Consider the following 23,332-nt stretch of genomic DNA (forward strand, 5'->3'; position numbering starts at 1 on the left):
CTAACACATTGTGAAAATAAAAACCTCTTTATCTCCTTTCATCAGTGTTTTTTAAGGGGAAGCATGAAGCTTGTTGTTGGGTATATCTTCTATTTTGGAACGTCACCAGCTTCCGGTGCTATCCCCTGGGCCCCCGGGGGCCATCGGAGACAAAAACAGCCCCACTTGGCCCGGCAAACAACAAAAGCGTGTTTTGTTCCTTGAAAGTATTTTAAACACATACCAGCGCTGCCTGGAAGGCTGCCAAGTGTAGAATTCCATCAGTGCTACCACCTCCCTAACACATGTTACTGCTAACCGCCGCTCAGCCCCCAAGACATAGATGTAACGCAAGATCACTGCCAATGGATTTGCTGGCAACTGCACTGCTGAAAAGAGATGCTGAGGGCCCAGGTATGTGCCACCTCAATTCCACAGATAAAGAGAGCAGCAAATATAGTGTGTAGAGAGATAGATTCAGTGCTGCACTCGCACAAAAACAAATATGCAAATGGAGCTACTTACAAAAAGTGCTGAGCGCACATTGCATTTGCACAAATACACAGACACAATGTACATCTCCTTGTCTCACGCTCTCACTCCTACCAGGCCACTGTGTGCGATCTACAGATACTGGAGAAACAAAACAATCCCAGAAAAGAAATCCCCCCTGACCAACCAGACCTTCTTTTCTTTCCTGATCGCCGTCCTTCTTTTCTTTACTACCAGGCTCTCACTTTCATAAATGCAAAAAAAATATTTCCTAGAACTAAATTGCCTCTCCCATTTCTCTACGGCTCTGCCTGCTGGGAGTCACATGCTATCAGAGCTCTGGGTCCTGTTTATGAGGTGCAGGGCCTGTGGGTGAACTTAGCTTAGGTCACCCAATAATAATAAGCATCCAACTCATAATGGCCGGCAAGCCAAATAAATGGATTATCACAATGAGTCTCTCAGACTAGCTTTCCAACGCTTTTTGTCACTTCTGAGCTCTCTCTCTCTCTCTCTCTCTCTCTCTCTCTCTCTCTCTCTCTCTCTCTCTCTCTCTCTCTCGCTCTCTCGCTCTCTCTCTCTCTCTCTCTCTCTCTCTCTCTCCCCCTCTCTCTCCCTCTCTTTTTTTCCATATTTTTTCACTCCATTTCCTCTTTCTTCTTTGTTATTTGTCAGCAGAAAAAAATGAGGAAGCAACAGTGATATGGCTATGTGAAGAGCTTGGAAAATAATGTAACTCTGAGTTAGTTCCAGTTAAGAGTCTTGCCTTCCATTTTCCTGACTCCCACACATGGGTATGCAGTCACACACACACACACACACACACACACACACACACACACACACACACACACACACACACACACACACACACACACACACACACACACACACACACACACACACACACACACACACACACACTCTCACACACACACACACACACACACACACACACACAAACACACACTCTTGTAGCAGTGACGTAAGTGTGTCTGACGTATGGGGCAGAGGTCAATCTGAAGTTCACAGCTTCCTGACCTCTGGGCCCTCGCTTGGAAAAATCTCATCTGACTCTCTATCTCTTACTCTCTCTGTTGCCCAGACACACACACACACACACACACACACACACACACACACACACACACACACACACGCACACACACACACACATACACACACACACACACACACACACACACACACACACACACACACACACACACACACACACACAAAACCTTTTTTTTGTCTCGAGCACAGTCACCACATATTTTATAATGTACCGACCTCAGACACCAGGACAAATCTTACTCAGCGGTGCATGTATGTGTGTTAGGTGTCTTGAAAGCCAGCTCACCTCCACCCCCCATGAAAATGGATCAGTATTTACATTAGCATTAGATTTAGACAGCATGGCTCAGCCACTTACTCCCTATTAGCCATCCTGACCTTAGCCCATTAAGGTCTAAAAGCCCCCGCTTGTCTCCATCGCAGCCAGGTGAGATTGACCAGACCTCCACATTTCCCTAAACCATATTGCAGCTGAGATTATCTTTTCCATCAATTTACAATGGGACAGAGATCATAAAATGCTGAGATCAAGATCATTGAAATGCTAACATGCTCGTGGGATTATCTTTTTTCCAATGCTGTTCAAGGGAAAGGATACTGTCGAAATAATAACATGCTTTTGGGTAGGGTTCATCATTTTCCTATTTTCCCAACATGTAAAGAACCTCTTAGGAAATCAAGGCAAGGTCTAATTGACAGAATCTATGACACACTGGGAGAAAAACAAAAATAAAGGCGGTGAACATCCGGGGCTTCAGTTTATTGGCTGGAACCATCAAAGAGGTTTGTACTATACTGATGTTGTTATATTTAACTAAAACTGAAAGGGAAGAGAAGGGAAAATAATTCTGGTGCAGAAAGGAGCCGCGATTTTTGCCAAAAATTTTTTTCTTCGCTCTGTTCGTAATGGAGACTTGCTGAAAACTGTCTATCAGAGAGAGTTAGACAAAAGGAATGACAGAAACATACAGTGAGAGAAACCAACTGATAAACTGAGAGGCAAAGAGAGTGAGGGAACAAAAGAACAAGAGACAGAGAGAGAAAGAGAAAGAGAGAGAGAGAGAGAGAGAGAGAGAGAGAGAGAGAGAGAGAGAGAGAGAGAGAGAGAGAGAGAGAGAGAGAGAGAGAGAATGATAGGGAAGAATCTAGACGAGTGTTGGGTTCAAATCACTAATTACACATTCCTGAGCCTGTGAAGGGGAGTATTGTTTTCCAGTTAGCCCCTACCCTGTCGCATGGTTTCACTTAGCACAAAACAAAAGGTACAGGGAACAAAACACAAGCCTAATACCAGGCCCTGCTAATGACAGAGAAATGGGAGAAATTATCCCTGGGGTGGATCCTCGTGAGAAAATGGCTAGTGATTACTGGACAAAAGGAGTTCATTTTGAAACTGTCACAAAATGGCAGACTGTCTGCTTCTTTCCTTCAAGAACTCTATGTAATGAGTGTGCTATCATGCTACTTGTTCCCTAGATACATCACCACACATGACTACTTGGTCTACAACTTTACAGCGTTATGTACTAAATAATACTATATGTTATGTTATAAAGTCCACTTCCTTACAATAAAATGTAACATTTTGGCACACTTCTTATAACAATGTAGCCTGATGATGTGTACAAGCTGTGTCTAAGTGTGTGTGTATGAGCACACGTTGGAGTGGTACCTCTGCCGGGGAAAACATAATAAAAGCACCTCTTCAGCAGCACCGTTAAGTCTGCGCCTCTGTCTATCTGTCAGCTTTACCACTTCCGTATCAAAACTCAAACATTTCAATAGCGACTGTGTCTCACGGAGATAACAATTGGTAACAGCTTCCGACACATCACGTGAACCAAAACCCTTCGACAACCTGGGATGTTCCGTCTACCCCCATAAACCCATAATGATGAGCTCTGTGCTGTTCCGGCAACACAGAGGACCCTACCGTTTTTTCTGCGAGGGGCCATGGGAGTTGAGGGGTAAGCTGATAGTGGTGGCAGCACTGGGCAGAGTCTCCTGGCTGGTGGTGTTTGCCCAGGCCCCGGCTGTCTAAAGGAAGGATATTGTTTTCCCCTGAAAAAGCCTCAGCCGCAGTCCGCATACCAGCGTCCACTCAACATACCAATGGGCTCTTTGAAGATTACTCAAATGTTTGCCTTTGTTCCCCCATCACCCCCCTCCATCCACCCCTACCCAGAGTCCTAACCTACACTCCTGCCAGAATGAGGAAAAGAGGAGAAAGGACAGACTAAAAAAAAAAAATCAGACTTATATCTTCAGAAAACAGTGGGAAAGCAATACCACCCTTAGCTGCACTCACATTCAAAATGGCCTCTGTAGGGGATGAGCAACTGAAAGGAATAATAGCGCCGTGGCCACCAGCAGAGTAAATCTAAACATAAACAATAGACACAGGCAGCATATTAATGCATGTGGCCGATATTATAGAAGGATGTTAAATGGAAGTATCCCATCTGTCTGCCGATAAAGTGCAACATGCTTTTAAAGACAGTCCGCTCCTGATCCCTGTGCAAGTAACTCTGCAATTAGAGGTGAATATAATTCCAATGGGTTAATTTCACTAAATGTGCCGAAAACTCAGGACGCCCCCCACCCCCCATCAAAACCACATTAATCCCGAACAAGTAAGTGGGCTTTCTATCAGGTCTATTTCAAAGCATTAGGGATTACCTCGCAGAAACTAAGCTGCTTGAACTCACAGGAGGTCAGCATTATTGCGCTGCTGCAAGGATGGAAGACCAGTGCTAGAGACAGATAGACAGCGGGACAGGTCAGTTCCTCTTTCTGCGGTTCTCCAACAACATCCTTCAGTCTTTCTTGCTCTTCTCTCTCTTTCTCTTTTCATCCTCATCTCTCTCTTTCACCGTATAATCGAATATCTCCCACTACTTATCTATTCACTGAGCACCTAATGGTTAAAATCAATTACAGCTGGAATGCTGAAATGCCGAGTACTGGGCCACATGCTGATAATGACGGAGAGCGTGTGAGAAGGAGAGAGAAAGTGACAGAGAGAGGGAGACTTGGGACCGTTCCAAGGGAGGCACAATTACCTCCAATCGATTGATTATTGATTTGGAAGGGTGTTGAGGAGTATTTCAGTTCAACTTTGTCCATATCAATATCCTGATAGCTTCATAAGAGGGGAAACGCGTGATAGTTCTATCTAAATACCATTTTAAAGCTCATGTAACATTTCAGACTATTTCAAGAATAAAACACCTACTTGTCCCTAATTGGCAGATGTTTAAAGAGGCTACAAATTAGACGTTAGAGCGTTTTGATGTCAGGTGATTTCAAACGTAACACAAATGAACTTACACAAAAATATTTATCTGATTTCGCTGCCATGTGATCCGTCTGAAGCTGCTCTGATCAAATCAAGGTATCAAAAGTGAAGGCAACGTGCCCCGAGAGATCATATTTGAGATCATGCGCCCCTCTTTGATTATTCCTTTTTTTTGTCTTTAAAAAAAACCCAAAACAACAACACTCCTGTTATCTTTGTGCCAACAGGATGATATAGACCCAAGAGAAAAGAAGGGATAGGGAGGAATTGAGGATGAAAAAAAGGTGTAAGAGTAGGCGGTGTACAAATGGAAGGAGGAGGAGGGAAGTTTGTATTTGGGTGGGTGTCGGGGATATAGCGAGGGAGGGAGGGATCAGATGAACCAAGGGGGAGGGAAAAAAAGGACAAAAAAAAGACAAACTCCTGCTAGCTCCTTTGTTCCTGCATCCCTGCGATGTTCCCTTCCTTCTGGTGGTCTGGAAAGACACTGCACCCCCCCTCCCAACTATCGTTCCCATACCTGTCAGCCCCAATCTGCTTCACAGTCCCCTGCACATGGACAAATGGCTTGGCCCTGGCCCGGCCCAAATGACCCGCAGATCAGAGAGGAGTGGGGATGATTATGAAGAGGATCACATCTGGCTATAAATATGAGAAAACCAGCCCTGTGACTGTCTTTGTCTTGCAGAGAAACACACCTTGCTAAAGGAAGTTAAAAAAAAGCCTCTACCATCACAGTCTGCAGGCCTTAACTAATTCACCAAAGGGAGTGTCGAAAAGTAGAGAGGAGAGGAGGGTGGCGAGGCAGGGGGGGGGCTAGGGTAATTAAACCTTACGTATGAGTGTCAATCAGGAGCTGGACCAAAGCTGGACACTGAGAGCACACACACACACACACACATACACACACTAATGCTTTACGGACCATCTGGTTAAGGCGTTGGAGGGAGAACGGGTGAAACTCTTATTAATATCTATGAGGATTATTAGGAAGAAGGGGGGAGGGTGGGGAAGTCCATCCATTCAACCTTTCTGTCAAACACACAAAGCAACAGCGTACACACACACACACACAAACACACACACCTGCTTTTATGCTTTAATTAGCCGCCATCCTCCATCCCCCACTTCACTGCCCCGCGGACCTCTGAAAGATTTCCATTGTAATCTCCACGCAGGTGAAAGAGGAGACGATTTGAATAATCTACTAACCAGCGTCTCTTTGCCTCGGAGAGAGAGACGGAGAGGGAGAGAGAGAGAGAGAGAGAGAGACAGAGAGAGAGAGAAAGCGAGAGAGACTGGGCAAAAGAACAACTTGTAGAGGTGAAAAATGAACAGACAGCCAGACCGACAGGCAGACCGAGAGACAACCTTTCCGGCAAAAACACTGAAGTGAATCCATTCGTCTGCTCAGGTTTACAGCGCTGAACTCTTGGCGGCAGGCTGCATCATCAGTCTCCATGACGGAACATGAAAATCTATATCTTGCAGTCAAGTAGAATCTAGTGTGAAGTGTGTGTCTGTAAACATTCCTTTTTGAAGTAAAACTCTTTAGGTCTGTCTGCGAGTGTGAGACAACGATGCACTGATCAAGAGGCTGTGCCCGGAACGATCGGACATGGGCTCAAGTGGAAAATAGTAACTGGATAACCAAGACTACAATTGCATGAGTGCAATTACTCTGTGAGCTTCTCTATAAATGTATGTAATACAAACCTCTGTATGCACATATGCATTTATGTGAGTGTGTGTCATAAACGGTGTCATGCATTTGAAATAGATCCAGTCTCTTTTTTCTATTTCGGGGACCATCACAATGGCTTTTATGCAAATCTATGGGAGTCAATCTCCTGTCCATTTCCCCATCACACAAGTCCAAATGACAGTCCAATAATTTGGGCTGCATATATATAGGGCCATTTGATTTTCAAATGAGAGTGGGCAGGGTTGACCCTTGCTAATAGCCAAGGCACAGCGGTAGACTTAATATCACAGATGCATAAGCACAGCCATCTCCATCTGAGGGAGATGGAGGAGAATAAAATGTGAGGCGGGGATGGGGGGGATGTTGTTGTGAGATTGAAAGAAAAAAAACTCCCAAAATAAATAAATAAAGAGGAAAAATACAAAGGACATGATGAAATTGAGAAAAGGGAAGACTCTTCTTTTGATGCATCTACAAATCCAGCCCCCTTCCCTCTTCTTTTTCTTCTTCTTCTTCTTCTTCTATCCCTCGCTCCCTCCCTCCTCACTCCCCTCGTTTAATTCCCCCTACCCCTCGTTTCCCGGCCATGGTGTTGCCAAGAGGATCATGGGTAATGAGATGGCCTATCTGCGGCTCCCCAGGGGAGAGATAGAAAGGGAGAGAGAATGGGAGAAAATAGAGAGTCAGAGACAAAACAAAGAGAGCGGGCAAGATGGAGGGAGTGAAAGATTGTAAGACTGAGACAGAGGGAAAGAGACACCTATTTCTGTTCTCATTCTCTGTATGTCCCACTAGCAAAACACTCTATCGACCCCCCCCCCTCCATCTCTGTCATAAAAAGTTGAGCATTTTATAAGCCTGAGATTCTGAGTTCAAAGGACAGCGAGAGGGAGAGAAGGAAGGGAAAAATAATAAAAAGAAAAACAGAGATATGGAAATATGCAATGGACCCCGAACTTCCATTTCCGCTTGAATTATGACGGAAAGCTGGACAGACAGACGGGGGTGGTGTGGTGGCTGAGGACAGTTTAAGATTTATTCGGACAGCCATCTGAGAAACAGGTGCAATGGCCTATGAGGCAGTGTGTGTGTGTGTGTGTGTGTGTGTGTGTGTGAGGGGGGTACGTGTGTGTGGTCCTTGACCATGCCACATTGACCATGAACATTCTCAACTCCTAATGACCCAGGGGCAAGCACAGCCCAGATCTAAACCTCAAAACTCTGTAGACACACACACTCACTACAAACTAAACCCCCTACTTAGCCCTGCAGTACTTGAATGGCACTGACAGATTTACTTCTGTCTCCATGTGTATTAAGGCCAGTGTTTGTTATTAAATATCATAACGAAACCATACATCATCATATTCAGTGCTAAGGCAAACACGAGCCAGGCCAGCTATTGACACGCTGTGCTACTGCAACATTTAATGCAGAGCTGACCTCACAGGCTGCAAGCATACAAACGTTAACATAACCGTAACATCTTCCTTTTTTGCGTTTACAATGTTTTCAGGGGATAAAGACTTGCACTTGACAGCTGTGATAATACTGAAGTGAGGTTCTATGTTCACTTTGAATTTCCAACGAAATTCTATATCAGGAGATTCTGATTAAAAACAAAAACAGTAACCAATCAGATTTCCTACATTTCCTCAGAGGCGTAGACCTCCACTTTTTCCATATAAGGCTTAGGACTTCCTGCACCACCTGCTGCGCCCTGGACACCAGATGACTTGACTGTCCATGTGCTGCTAATGTCATTTCCCTCTTGCAGTTTCAAAGTCTGGGAAAAAAAACCCACTTTCAAACTCTCAATTCCCCTTAGAAGTACTCCATTGCTGCTACAAAGCGGCCATAAAATCTCCTGAATATGCTTTTTGTTTGTATCTTCAATGGTTTCCCATGCCATAAAGATATTCTGTGTTTCCAAAAAAACAGATGGTAAAGTCGTCAACACTCAAATCTTTTATGCGCTCGGCCAAGCTACCTCCATCCCCATGTGCTTTTCACCTTTGCCAATACATAAAAGGAGAGGTGTTTTTCTGGTCAAATAAAGAAATGATTTTTTTTCCCTCTGCCTTTGCTCTGCTGCTCTATACTTTCTCTCCCCCGCTCTCTGCTTTACTACCACATGTCCAAGGGTAAAATAGTGGGATTTCTGCCAGAGGCATTAAAAGCGTCATCTGTGGAACAGATTTGTTGAGGCCTGCGGGGTAGGTGGGTGGGTAGATGAGGTACAGGGGTGTATGGGTGCACAGAGGGGGCATCGGGATGACCCTCACTTGCCTTGGCTAAACTGGTGTTGGTGCCTAAAAGGATACTCCCTTGCTTTACTTAAGGGAAACATATGCTCATTTTCACAAGAACATGTTTACATACTTTAATGTAAAAAAAGGAAAGAAAGCACATTATTTTTCTCATACTTTCTGTCTGAATATACGTGTATTCACCCTCGGTTGCACCTGTCTCATGAAGCCTCCCTCCCAAAGGTTCTTCTGCATCTGCACTGCCCCCATTGCAGTCGGGGAATGACTCTAACACTGCAATGACACTTTCTACATATATATATATATATATATATAGTATAGCTATGACCACAACTGTACAGAAGTCCTGATGGCTCGTTTAAAAGACACATTTACTGAATTCGGGCTGTGTGCTATCTCTGTGGATTAAATGTTCTGACGCTTTCACAGTATTTATTACACCTCGCCCTGCTTCATAATAAAAAAGGACATGGAAATCTTGCTTTTGACTATATGGGATCTTTAAGTTTCTTGGAAAGCAAAAAAAAGGACTAAACTACAAAAATGTTCAGACAAGCCTCTTTGTTTCATTTTTGTGTTCTCTTGATTGTGCTTCTTGGGTTTGTACATTTAATCACAAATGATATAAATAGCCGTGTTTGCATGATTACATAGCTGCCAGTGTTCACTGTAGCCTAGGTAACCTATCCGGCTATTGCCTCATTTAAATCAACTTAAAAAGCTGCCAAAAGTGGCTCGACACTCTAAAATTCAGGCCTGCGTGCATACAAAAAGACACACACACACACACACACACACACACACACACACACACACACACACACACACACACACACACACACACACACACACACACACACACACACCTATGCTAAAGTCTTCCTCTGACAGCAGTAAGGAGATCCTAATTAGTGTGGACTAATCAAACTAATCTTACAGGTTAGCTGTATGTAGGCCAGTGTGCAAGCAGCATCTTTGTTAAGAATTTATTTATTTTAAATATGTCTGTGCAATTAGTGCACAATCCCTGAGGAGAGACATCTCCAACTCATCCCATGCCAAGTCAAGTCTTTGCCAGATTGTCGTCCAATCCTTTGTCAATATGTACATCCTGTTTAAGTCAACTACGACTGTTTTAAATAACCCTAAGAATGCCAATGTGCTTATCCACTCAAGCCTTGGAGCTGTAAGTAAGAATTGGACACAGATTTCTGAATAAATACAATTCACTGTGATCAAGATCACTTTGCAATGCAGGACCCCTTTCACAAAAATATTGAAAGGAGTGACTAAAGCTTGTGGGTCAGTGGACTAAGACTAATTTTATAAATGCAACATTGCATTTTAAAGTATTTGTTGGTTGTCATTCTATCTCAAGAGTGTCCTGTTTCAACTTTCAACTACCACTGACAGTTTACAGCTATTTAAAAAGATAAATCCTACTTGGAAAATAAGAACAAATAATTGTGACAGTCTTCTAATTATAATACAACGGTGGGTAGATAAGTGATACAATTGTAGTTCTATATTCACATTAATAGGACTATATTTTCATATCCTCTTACTGCAGTTGTCTACATTTAAGGCACAACATACTAACATACTGTACACAAACACCTCCCACTGCCAAATCCTCATCAATGTAATGCACTTGATCCTGTCCTGTAGGTCAAGGCCTCGGAAAACGGCATCCTATTAAGCTGAAGGAGACATCTGACAAACTAAATCAGCGTAAATATACCGGAGAGGAGAAAGACGCCAAATATTGGCTGTGTAGAATTTCTTTGCAGGAACTGCTCAGAGAGTTAAGAGTTGAATTAGTTAAGTAAGTTACTTTGGCGTGAGATCACCACTCTGATGGGCAACTAGTGTGGTAACCCTATAACAAGTCATGACCAAAAAATCCCAAGGAAAAAAAAGGTTCCACTATCGGCCTTAAAAAAACAGGAAGTGTTTGTCTGCAGGAGAGCTGTGTGACTGTGTAGATAAATGATCATGTAAGCAAACACTGACAGACATTACATAAAAATAGTTTTTGTAAAGTTTGATTGTTTAATGTGCATCACGTAGGGGTCATATAGCATATAGCAGTACCATGTAAAGAATGTGGTCTACTTTGTCATTGTTCAAAAGTAGAGGCACATTGACAAAACAAAAAAGTTGTCAATATGCATCTACTCCCTTATCCTGAAAATAAATTCTTGAATTATTCCAGAATTATTTACAGCTGGAAAAAAACAAGCTGAAAGACAGCTGAAGATAATCAAAACTTTGAAACATTTGAAACTCCCTAATAGGACGTGACTTGTGTATAATTAAGAGTAACAAGTAGTGCCAGCTGGTCATAAGCAGGACATGTACCCATATCCGATGGAAATCATTCTGGGTGCTCTAACTGTGACCTTTTCCATCTCAGTCATTCCATTCTCATGGGAACTTTATATCCATGTGACACTGCAGTAAAGAGGATGGGGCAAATACTTTATAAACAAAAACATGTGTTTTTTTCTCATGAGCGGGTGTCCCACAGATATAGCATTCCAGTAAGAATGCTTTTATAGCTGTATTGTGCTTTACACTATAATATCAGTGTCCTCTAAAAATAAAAATGCATTTTTACCTTGTAGAGGCGGATGGCGGCCTCATGCCTCTGGTTGGTGGCATGTAGTCTCAGTTTATCCACGCTGTTGCTGTAGTAGTCACAGGCGTTGCACTTGAGGTGCACAGGGTTGCCAATGGCCACACACTTTAATCTCCACTGGTTGGCTTTGCCTCCTTCCTTGATGTGGGCCACCAGCTGGTGCTTCTGCATGTGCTTGTCTGTCTTGCAGTGCAGCTGAAAGTTGGCCTTAAGCTGCGTGTTGTAGCTGCAGAGTTTGCACTGGTAGACGTCGCCGACCACGCAGCGCCACTCCTCTTCGGGCAAAGAGCGCTCAGCATTGACATGGGCATTGAGAGCCTCCAGGCTGTCCGTGGAGTAGCAGTTGCACACGGCGCACTGGTAGAGGCGCAGTGAGGGGTCGTTGATAGGTGGCGACAAGGAGGAGAGGGAGGGGTCTGATGAGGACATACCCCCCATTCCACCAGAGGACACCATGGATAGGTCGTCTGGCATCAGTTGACCACTGGCAAGACGCAACTCTGCTGATAGGTCACTATTCACTGTGGAGAAATATGAGTGAGAACGCAGGTTAGAAAGCGAAGAAAAAGACAGAAAGGTATAAAAGGTAGGAGTTTTATAAAGAACTGCATACATGGAAGCATAGAAGCATAACATGTCTGATAGAAGGCGGGCCGGGGAGTATAGTACATAAACACAAAGAGGTATGACAGAAAGACAAAGCTCACATGAAAATGAAAGGCTGACATGCATGGAGAGGGATAAAGGATAGAGAGAAAAAGAAAAGGCTCTTTTAATGAAATTAAGTGTGGAGAGAAAAGTGAGTCCTCCATGCAGGCCTCTCTCACACAAAAGGATTTGATAAAATAAAGCCTCACAGAGGACTAGGGCTCTTTACAAAGTCTTGTCTATAAAAAACCCTAATAGGATTGAATCAGGATCAATTACAATCATCCTTTTCAACTTGCTAACTCGCTCATCAGGTAGCTTTAATTACTGCTCTCAGTAATGGTGGGACAACGGTTTTAAGGCTCCAAGCGTTTCTCAAATCCAAGCAGATTTCAAAAGCTGATCAATGCATTATACAAGTTTTCTCTTTCTTCTGCCCGCCCACCCTGGGACAAAAAAAAGATCTGCCATTCACAGAAATGTAATTAACTCTTTCATTTGATCCCTTCATTGTCTCTCTATGCATGCTACCAAAGCTCATCATGTCTTTTGTCAGATAATATCTCAACACGTCTTGAGCACAGAGGATTTAACAATTTCACGTCATCTACTTTTTTCTCCTTCTACAGTTTAGGTATAATTTACCCAATTAGTGGATGACTAGATGTGTGTTTGTGTGTGGCTGTGTGCTTGTTTTGTAAAATAGCACATTTTTACCTGAATGTAAAATGTGAGCAGAAAATTAGAACCTGCATATCTAAAATGTGTCTAAGCATGTAAGCATGTTCATTCATCCTTAACATATGCGTGCATGTTTGTATGAGTATTTGAATATATAAATATCCTGCACACACCATCTAAACCTATGTACAGCTGCGCTCACTATGGGGAGCTGTGTGTTATCAGTGTAATTCACTGAGAGTACATCTGCTGGCTGGGCTGTGACCTCCACACTAGAGGAGGGAGTGGGTGTGCAACACTGCAGGGTCATTGTTAAATCTCTCTCACTCCTACTGGAATCCGCTTCCTGCTGTGTGAAAGTGTGTGTATGTGTGTCTTTACATGTGTGTGAGTCCTCTCTAGGGTGAGCAAAGGTGGGGTGGGGTGTGCATGGAGGGGATTAAGCTGACTTAAGAAAATTACAAATGAAAGATTAAGAATAATTCTCATGTGGCGTCTCATAATCATTTTTTAATCAGTGAGAGGGGTCAAAGAAAGGAGACAATGGCAGAGGGACAATATGAGAGAAGCGATAAGAAAGAAAGAGAAAGGAGAGTGTGCGACAGTGGGGGGCAAGGTAAAAAGGATGGGAGCCGAAAAAGAAAAGGTAAGAAGGAAGGAAGAAAAATGACGAGCAACAGAGGAAAGACAGAGATAAAAACAATACCCAGATGAGATCAGATAGAGAAGACAAAACACACAAAACTGACCAAGTGAAGGGTAAAAGAAACAAAAAAGCCTTGTCTTTTTTTGCATTTTAATGGACTAATGGGTAAAGGGGGTTTTGTTTCAGTTCCAATATCACTCACCTAGACCAGATCCAAGAGCAGCCATGGTTGCAGGATCTAGCTGGAACGGGTTAATCATCATCTGAGCGTCTGGGCCACTGCTGCCGGCTGGGCTCTCCAGTTTCACACCTGCCAGGCCCATGTTTTGAGCCAGGTAGTACTGGTAAAGCTCTGCCTCAGCTGGGGCCAAGCCCAGATGGAGGCTGTGCTGGATCTGCTTCATATTCTGCTGCAGAAGCATCATGTTGTGCATGTGTTTCTCGCTGGTCATATGGATTCGCAAGTTCCGCGCCACATTGGTCTCATAGTCACACACCTGTTGAAATGAAATTATAATTCATTATATAATGCATGTTCATAAAAACACATGGTCAATTTATCATTTACATTTAGCTAAAGCAAAAACATCAACAACAACTGAATCTTAATATCTAATCCACAGAATAACATTAGATGCAAGCATTTTAGTAATGCCGTCATTCTGATTAATTTCTTATGGTTTACTAGGAGACAATGCATGAGAAATTGGGAGAAATTCAGTTTTATAATGACCAGAGGTCAGATGATGTGGCTAAGAAAAATAATAGACACAGTGACGCAGAGGGAAATAATTGCCTCATTGTTTGAATATTGGAACAAGCAAATTGGTATGTAGCTACCACATTGATACAATGACACTGTTGTCTCATTACCTCACAGCGCCAAGTGGGCTTCTGTTTGGGCTTGGACGGCGAGGGTGCCCCACAGCTTCCACTGAGGCTGGCGCTGGGCACAGGGTTGGCATGGTTATGGTTGTGGTTGTACTGTGCCTCACTTCCACCGTTCTGGAGTGTTTGTACATTGTTCAGATGCTTGTCCGACTGCATGTGGATGCTTAGGTTGCCTTTGGTGGTTGTTGAGTAGTTGCATACCTAAGAGGGAAGGATTAACACAGTGATGCATGATATACATATAATGCATTTATAACAAAGACTAGCTGATATCTGAAAAATGATTTAGTCTTAGAATTCAGATTGTCTTCAAAATTACCTTTAACCTTTATAGTGGTTATAGGTGTATAATATATATATATATATATATATATATATATATATATATATATATATATATATATATATATATATATATAAAGAAAGTCAAACATATTTAACTCCCCTCTTCCTCCCTTATGACACTGAATTTCCAATTGAGTGACAATTCAAAATTCATTCAAAGTTCTACTGCCATAACTGGTCAGATGCCCAGAGATAGGTTTTATGTAAAATCAAGGTTAAAAGTTTGCTTATAAAACCCAACATAAAAAAAAGAACATTATCATAATTTGGAAATTTCAGGAAGATATAAAAAAAAAACAGAGAAAACACAGTCCACAGAGATAAAAAAAAAAAATAAATAGATGGACAGACCTCACATCGGAAAGGCTTGTATCCACAGGTGTAGCTTTCACCTCTGGCTAAACGAGGGTGCGGCTGTCCTGTGCGGCAGTACACACATGATCCGCCAGACTCTGGATGTTTCTCCTTCATGTGGGCGTCCAGCGTCTGCTGATACTTGTAGTGCCAGTTACATTTGGGACACTTTAGCGTCTTGCAGGAGTTACGTGAATGCATCATCGTCATATGCCCTCCCAGAGACCGTGAGGATCCCAAGACCGTGTCACACTTGGGGCACTCCACCCCACTACCTGGGGACCCTTCACCGGGACCAGGGGTGCCAGGTGTCCCTGGAGTTCCAGGTGTACTGGGATTTCCTGTGTGTTGATGCAGAGGTCCAGGACTCTCATCATCTCTGCGCAACATCATCATGTCAAGGGGGTGCGAGGATGGCGACGACTCATCCCGTCCTGCCAGGGCTTCACTGGTTGAGTCATTGCTGCTCTCCCGCTCTCTGGCAGCTGCCAGGGCAGTGGATAGGCGGCTCTTATCCATCTCCAGCTTCTCACACATAGACAGGGAGGCAGAGGAGGTTGATGCAGGGCCTTTGCTGTCACTGTTAAACTTTAGCACACTGTTGGAAAGGGGGGAAATACTTTGGTTTAAGAGAGGGAAATCTTTGCTACTGGTGCTGTTAGCCCGCTGGCCTGTCATCGCCATGGTCATGGCCATGGCCTGTTCCTCCTCCTCATCTACCTCCATTTCTACTCCACCACCATTGGAGTAAGCATCCTCATCGTGGTCTGGACTTTCTCCTCCAACTGCACTGGGCTCCCGCTTGACATGCGGATACTGGCTCAGGTCCGGCCCATTTGGTTGCAAAGTGCATGTGTCCCTAACATGGCCCTTGCAGTCATTATCAGAGTTCCGACCTTCCAGGTTTCCACTAGTGGCAGCAGCAGAACTCCCACTGGGGGTTCTGTGGGCACCAGCCCCTCCCCCGAGGTTTGGGTTGGTCTCAGCCTTTGGCATGGTTTGGGTTCTTGGGGTTTGGTCATTGGAGGAGCTGCTGGCACTGCCCTTCAGGAAGGCAAAACCTGCCTGAAGAGTATCATTACTCTCCCCACTACTGTGGAAAGCATTCCACAAGCCACGGAGCCCTGTGTCTGGCCCTAGGAAGTTGGCAGGCGTGGGAAAGTGGGGTAGCACAGAGTTGGGGGTGTTTTTTGGTTCCAGAAAGCTTATAAGAGGTTCTTTGTCCTTGCCGATGCCCTGGATGATGGCAGAGACATGCTTGTTGCTCAGCAGTTTCTGCTCCTGATCATTCAGGGTCATACGGTGGTCATGGACAGCATGTGTCACGAAGGAACGGCTGTAGCCAAAAGACAGCTTGCAAAGGAAACACATCAGCACAGGTTTCCGCCGCCCATCGGCAACACAGCCCTCAAACTTGGACAAGTCCACATTGTTGGGGACATCTTTGGACACACAGGAGTTTTTGGCTGCACCATCCGCCTTCAGATAGTCTTTGTCATTCTTGTGGCGGAGGTCATAGACACGGAAACTGTGCAACACGGGACGAGCGCCCGCCAGCCCTCCAGCTGAGGTATTTGGGAAGGAGGGGTGGTCGGCCACTAGGGGGTTATTCCCCAGGGATGAGGCGATGTGGAAGGTGTTGATGATCTGGGGATAGAAGGACATGGGTGCAGTGGGCTGCTCCGACCGTTCCCCCCCTGGGCTCAGGCCACTCTGGCCACTGCTGACCTGGGCATTGGGGAACGTCTGGGGGGACAGCAGGCCCCTGAATTGGAGAGGCCCAGAGAGCCCCCCTTGGTTGCCACACTGCTCTTTGGTGTCCTCCAGGATGAAGGCAGAGCCATCAGGCTGGTAGATGATCTCGCCGCTCAGGTTCTCCACATCACTATCCTCTTCCATCTCCATCTCACTGTTCATTTCCCCCATTTCTGCAGCACCAACTTCACGCTCCCCTTCATCTTCACTCTCCTCCCCTATCATCCCTTCAACCTCATCACCTTCCTCGTGACCTCCAGTGATAGGCAGGCGGGCATTGGGGCAGTGGTGCTCCATGTATTTTTGTAAACTGGAGAAGGAACTAGAACATTCGTTGCAGGGGATCTCCTTTGCCGGTGCCACAGGAGATGTGGCAGGGGCAGAACAGTCCGAACCCAAAGCTGCTCCTCCTCCTCCTGATAAAGTCCCGGTAACACTCCCTTTGTTACCGGCAGTAAAGCTTTCTCTCCGACTCTGTTCAGTTACAGGGTCGGTGGTTGCACTAACATTAATGGGGGTAGCAATGGACCTCAGCGGGCTCACAGCGGGCTCTCCAAGGCCATTCTCTGGCTCTCCAATGGCAGCAGGCGACAATTGGTTGTTGTTGTTGTTGGTGACACTGGTCTCCATGGCAATGACGGAGTTGTCCTCAGCAGCAGCGTCCAGCCTCTGGCCACCATGTTCCTGCTGCCGTGATGGCACCATAGGGGGAGAGTCACAAGTTGCCATGACGACCACTACATGGGGATCTCATCTCATCCAGCCTAACAGGGACCTGAGTTTGGGTAAAACAGAATTAAACGACAGAGATTTAGTAAATGGTGATGAGCAGCAGATAATGTTGACTAATGCTAACCTCCCATTATTTTATTTAACACCCACTACCAACTGTGTTGTGCTATATATACACACACACCAAAAGTTTCTGCATGTATTTAAGTTGCAGCAAAACAACATGACAGTTATCTACCTCTGAGAGCTTGGAAACAGGGGAAATTAGGTATAAATGAATGAAGCATCTCCTATGACAACCAACAGTAAGTAAGTTTATAGGAGTAACCACATTTTCTAGTAAATAGATTCTTTGATTAACATACCGTACCACTTTTCAACACTGGAAACAGGAAGCAGTTTCGCCTCTGTCGTGTCCTGTGTTTGATAATGCTATGTTAAAAAAAACATGATGTAAGGCTAGTACCAGCTAGCTCAACTAACACTTATCAATCAGGTCCATCAAATAACTGATATGCAACATCTTCCTTTCAGAAGAAGAGCAGATTAGAGTTAGAAGAATCTTCAATCATTGGCTAAATCAGTCTTGGCATGTCCTTGCCAGTCAGGAGTTTCTAATTAGGACGCACCTATTAACCTATTAAAGCCCTTAAGGTATGACTTAGATTCTGTGTGGACAAGGAAAGTATGACACTGTATATTGTCACGCAAACTAAGGTACAACACCGCCTGTTGGCAATGTTTTCTTGATGAAGGCACAGATGCAGGAAGAGATCAGGAAGTACAAAACTTTTACTAATATTTTTAATTTATTTTCATATAGGAACTATAAAGGAAAGAAAGAGAGAAAATCAGCTTTCACAAGGAATGATGTTTGGAATGCCAGTGAGATGTTATCAATCCTGGGCGAATGCCCATCTCTCAACCCCTCACGACTTCAATCTCTTGGCTTTTCACAACAAGCCACAAATGCAAATGCAAAGGCACACAGACAAACGCACATATACAATATAAAAAGAAAACCTCCTAAGCCATAAAACACACACAGCACCCCGCAGTCATTTTGTTTGGTAATCACAGGTATAAGTTCCCATCACCTAAATAGAACAAGAAGATAACAACTGACACAAAGCCATATGGGAAGAAGAAATATTGACTAACTAAAGCTTCATTTCTACTTAGAAGAAACTGCTTTTTTGCTCAGCTAAATACAACAAATGAACTAGTTGTGCATGCCAGTGTTTTTTTTCCACTTGATACAGTACCAGCGCCTTTGAGGTGCTTGCGTTTAAATGAGCTGACATTAAAAGAAAGCTTTAAAGAGCCATGTTAACCTTTAACCCAATCCACCTGCTGCTTAATTCTCCCTCTCTTTTTCTACACTCCCTCTCTCTCTCACAACAAAGCTACAAAGCAATTAGAGGATTAATCTGCAACAATCCAGGGCTAAACAAAGCCAGTAGGAGGGACAGTAAGAGCGTGAGGAATGAAATCAAACATGTGTGAGTATGTTTGTGGGTGCATGTTTGTGCACGCGCTATAATCAGGTCTAATCTGACATATCCCAGAGATGATTCCATGGAGACTAGTGATAGATTAAAAGGGAAAAATTATGTTTTCTCTGTGTTCTGTCTCTATTCGTGATATTAAAGAAAAATTCATATGGAGCATAAAATGATTTTCAGTGCTTATCTGTTCAGCAGGGATGTGGCAAAAGATGGAAGGTAGGCTAGACATGTACATGACGTTGTATTAACACACACACTGAGCCTGTTTCACCTATTTCTCACAAAGAAGAATAAAGAAGACAAAACCAATTTAGCATGAGGGAAAAAAATAAACAAAATAAAGGCTTTTCCAAAGCGACTTATATTACAGCTCATTGAGGTTTTTTACCATAAATTACTGCACGGTCACCTAAAGCACCAAAACAACATACTCTACCAGGCTTCTTCCTGCAGTCATACAAATTCATCTTTCACTTTTCCACCAGTGTCCCTCTTACCAAGGTTTGTCTTCAATGTGATGGAGGGTAAAGCTGTTCAGAAGCAGTGGGTTTGAGAGCTAATGCGACACATACGACAGGATTTACTACTTGTCAGTGGTGTCATTTCACTGCTTATTTCATTGGGGAGCAACCCCTTTGAATTGTAGCTCGGACATAAAACACTGCGGTTTATGAATTATGCATCTCTTAACACTTTAAGTATGGAATTATGTCTTATGGATAAGTCAATGTGTTAAGCACTTGGCACTGACATATCACCCCTAATGCTAACAGGCTAGCCGCTGTTTACATGTGTGCTTCCTGCCAACAATAACGTAACTGTCCATTATTTTTTGTTATCTCTGGTTCTTATTGGAGCCATTCATCGTGCCACCAGCAGGACGATGACAAACAAAGTAACACTATGCTACCAATGGTTAACTTTGATTAGGTGTCTCTTAATAGTTTACCCTTATGTGGGGATTTAAAAGTAGAGCTTTCTTTTGCTTTCAGACAACCGGATCCCAGATCTAAGTCAAATGCTAAAGTCTTAGCACTTAACTTAAAACATCCTCTCTTATGAAAGAGCAATGTGGTGCAATGCAGCTTGGTGTAGGCGTTTGAAGTCTTTCTGATCCATTCAGCATGAGTTAATTTAGAATAGTTGGGCAGAGATCTAATTAGATGTCTGGTCTTGCTATCAAGTGAATATAATATTTTCCTCTTCTACCTTTCTGAGCTCATGGTAACATTTTGGACACAGAAATCTTTAGACCTGCACAGATCAATATAATAACGTGTAATCAGCTCTATAGGAGCTGGTTACCTGACATTTTGTCTAAAGAATAAATAGATGGGAAAAGTTATCTGCCTCGCTTGTTTTGCTCCATTCCACAGGCTTCGCACCTTTCACAGCAGTAGTGCCCACTCCTGCTTCTTTTAAGACAGATCATGTTACTGCTAGCTAAGAAACCTTCCTCTCTCTCTCTCTCGCTCTCTCTCCCACTGGCTTCCTTCGCTCTGCTAACCAACCAGACTACTTTCATTTGAGAGAGAGCGATAGATACACAGATACAGAGAGAGAGAGAGAGAAAGAGAGAGAGAGAGAGAAACTAACAATGAAGCCAAGGTTTTTCCACACTGCAGAAACAGTTCCCTTCTTTTAACAGATGAACAAAAGAGGTGGCCTGAGTCGCCCCTACCTCTGTTTTTTAATTAAGCATGTCCCCTTGCTTTCACACGCATGCACACGGACACAGGCTCACACGCATACACAAACACACATATACACTAAGGTAATTAAAGTGGCAGATCAGATCCAGTGAGAGGCAAATAATAGCCCAGGAATGCCTGGTTTGGACATTGCTAGTTCTGATGGGAGAAAAGGGGCTAAGAGACTCTTTGGCCTATTGTTTTTCTCCCCCCTCCCCTCCTCTCTCTTCTATCCCTCCATCTGCTTTTCAGTAGCTCCTCAAGAGATACAGAGGCAGTCTAAGGCAGGGGAGTTCTCTTTTTTTTCATTTTTCCAACTTCTCTCTTCTTCGTCTGGTTGGGGTTATTCGTAAAGCCCTTCTGGTTTAGATAGAAGTAAGATTCTGTATCTTACAAAAGCCACTACAAAAGGTCAAAACTGCTTTCTTTGGTGCCCATGTCAATCATACGCTTGTTTAGTTACAATTAATGTGCTAATATAATACAATAAAACAACATGTCCACAGTGCAGACCTGAGACACTGAGCTCCTGATGATGTCAGGGTCTACTCCTGCTGCTTTTGTCCTCCTGTCAGACTACCACGCATTAGCCAGATATGCAGCCTGTTAAATGCCAAACCTGTAATTTCAATGTCGCCACACTGCTGTCTTTGTTTACACTGGGATCTGTTAGGTTCAAATTTGTCATCACTAACTGTCCGATATCTTAATGCAAGGGGCAGACAGCACTGTTAATATTGCTGCGAATATTTATAAGATCTGTAAACACTGGAATTAGGCAGAACTGTGCTTTGGGACGAGATCTAAAATGTGTTTTTTTTTACTCTGCTTGTCAAAATGTTTGGATACATATGTGAGCACAGCTAATAACTGCTGAAATTAAACCCAGGCTGAATCTTTAAGGTGACCCATGAAAGCTTGTAAAGTCAAACAACAAAGTCAGAAGACAGCGTGAGACTATGGCTATGTGTCCATTCCTTGAGGTCTCCTAGAAGGTCATCCCTCTCACGGCATGTGGCCCCTCAGTCTTACACCAAATCTTCTATCAAAATGTCACCAAGCGTTAGCCAAAGACAAAGGAGAAGGGCGCTGTGAAAGCCCCCGCATCCATCTCCCACTGTCAGTGCAATGAATAGGCCTACTCTGGTCTAATTAGACCTGTTTATTTGTTGCCATGCAGAAACGGAGGGATGAAAAACGAAGAGGATGAAGGAGGAGGGGAATTATCTCCTTTCTCTCAATGCAAGAGGAGCTTCGGTTGCCATCAAAGAGCCCTGATGCATGCATGCACAAACACATATGCACACATGCACACAATCACAGAAGAGGGCCTAATGCTCTCTGTTTAAAGTCTTAAAAAGGACAGAGGGAGAAAATTGCAAAAGCATGAGAGGGGGAGGGCTTTTGCGTGACCAAGTGTTTTTGTCTTCCTTACTTCTTAATCTCACAAAGGGTTTTTCATGCAGCCCTTGTTTGCTGCCTGGAGGTGTAATATTAGACCCTAGCTGCAGAAGATCCCCCTGGTGCCCCCCCCCCCCCCCACACACACACACACACACACATACACACACACACACCCTTTTCTGTCCGCCTGTCCTCTTCTCTGTCTCCCTTGTGAGCAAAGGCCTTCATTACCAAAAGACACCTTATCATTATTGCAAGGTGCGGCCCAGACACCTAAAGCAAGCCGCACTCCATTTAGCACAGGAATCTTGTTCGACAAATTACCTACTCCGCAAAAAATGCCTTTTAGCAAGTCAAAATCAAAATTACGCCTACATGAGCAATGATTCTGGATTGTACGGTTTTGAGGAGGAGGGGTAACCAGGATAATGAGGTGAAATGTAGGGGACGGAAGTGGCCTTTTTTCTTTTCCTAGAGTAGGTATGCAGGTTCTATCCCTCAGGCTGATGACAAGTAAATTGGTCTCATTGGTTGCTCAGGTAACATACACCCAACAGCCCTTGGGTCCTTCACTGATATGTCATTGTTAGAGGAAAAAAGAAATATCTGGGTGACCTTGGAAATAATCAGCAACATGTGAGATGAGAGTAGACACAAAAATAGGCAGGTATGCAAAAACAAACTTGTTGACCAGGTGAGAACAAATGGTGAACCCAGGAGCCATGTTTGTGTTTTCTTCTCTCTCAGAGCAGCAAGAGAATCCTATCACTCCACCGATGGACTCCCAAAATCTGATTTAGGATCAGATTACACCAGCCCCTATCCTACCTTCAACCAGGATAAGGTGAAAACATCTATCATGTCCTCCAGTCACTGCTTAGAGGCAACCACCTCAAAGACGCTAGACCATCTTATTGAGTTTAGACCCCAGTTAAATTGATTTCCGTTAAGCAGTTTTTCATTATAATACTTTGGATGTGTATCCTAGCTTAATGTCAGTGTTTATCTGCTTGTACAGTTCCATACGGACAAAGTTTAATAGATTAAAGACAACTTTGACTGGCTTTAACATCTTTACAAATGGACTTTGGGCTTACACAGTCCAGTCTAAATATATGCACAAGTCTCACGCCTTTGAAGAGGCAATATTTCAAACTAAACTCAAACTGAAACATGAAAATAAACAGTCCGACACTGCTGGGTCGCAGTCACCAC

At 43.7% G+C, this 23,332-nt stretch overlaps 1 protein-coding gene across 2 annotated transcripts in view; it reads right to left on the bottom strand.

Annotated features, from left to right (window-relative positions):
* The window catches only part of zfhx4 (zinc finger homeobox 4), an 86,464-nt gene that overhangs the window by 44,882 nt on the left and 18,250 nt on the right, over positions 1 to 23,332 (bottom strand). For both annotated transcript variants that reach the window (XM_083935989.1, XM_083935988.1), the window contains exons 2-5: positions 15,025 to 17,557; positions 14,311 to 14,529; positions 13,640 to 13,934; positions 11,442 to 11,983 (exon numbers count right to left, since the gene is read on the bottom strand). In XM_083935989.1, coding sequence (XP_083792115.1) covers positions 11,442 to 11,983; positions 13,640 to 13,934; positions 14,311 to 14,529; positions 15,025 to 17,511 — 3,543 coding nt within the window. In that variant the 5' untranslated portion in view covers positions 17,512 to 17,557. The remainder of the gene's footprint in view (positions 1 to 11,441; positions 11,984 to 13,639; positions 13,935 to 14,310; positions 14,530 to 15,024; positions 17,558 to 23,332) is intronic.

This window comes from Echiichthys vipera (genome assembly GCF_963691815.1).
Source record: "Echiichthys vipera genome assembly, chromosome: 21".
NCBI classification, from domain to species: domain Eukaryota; kingdom Metazoa; phylum Chordata; class Actinopteri; order Perciformes; family Trachinidae; genus Echiichthys; species Echiichthys vipera.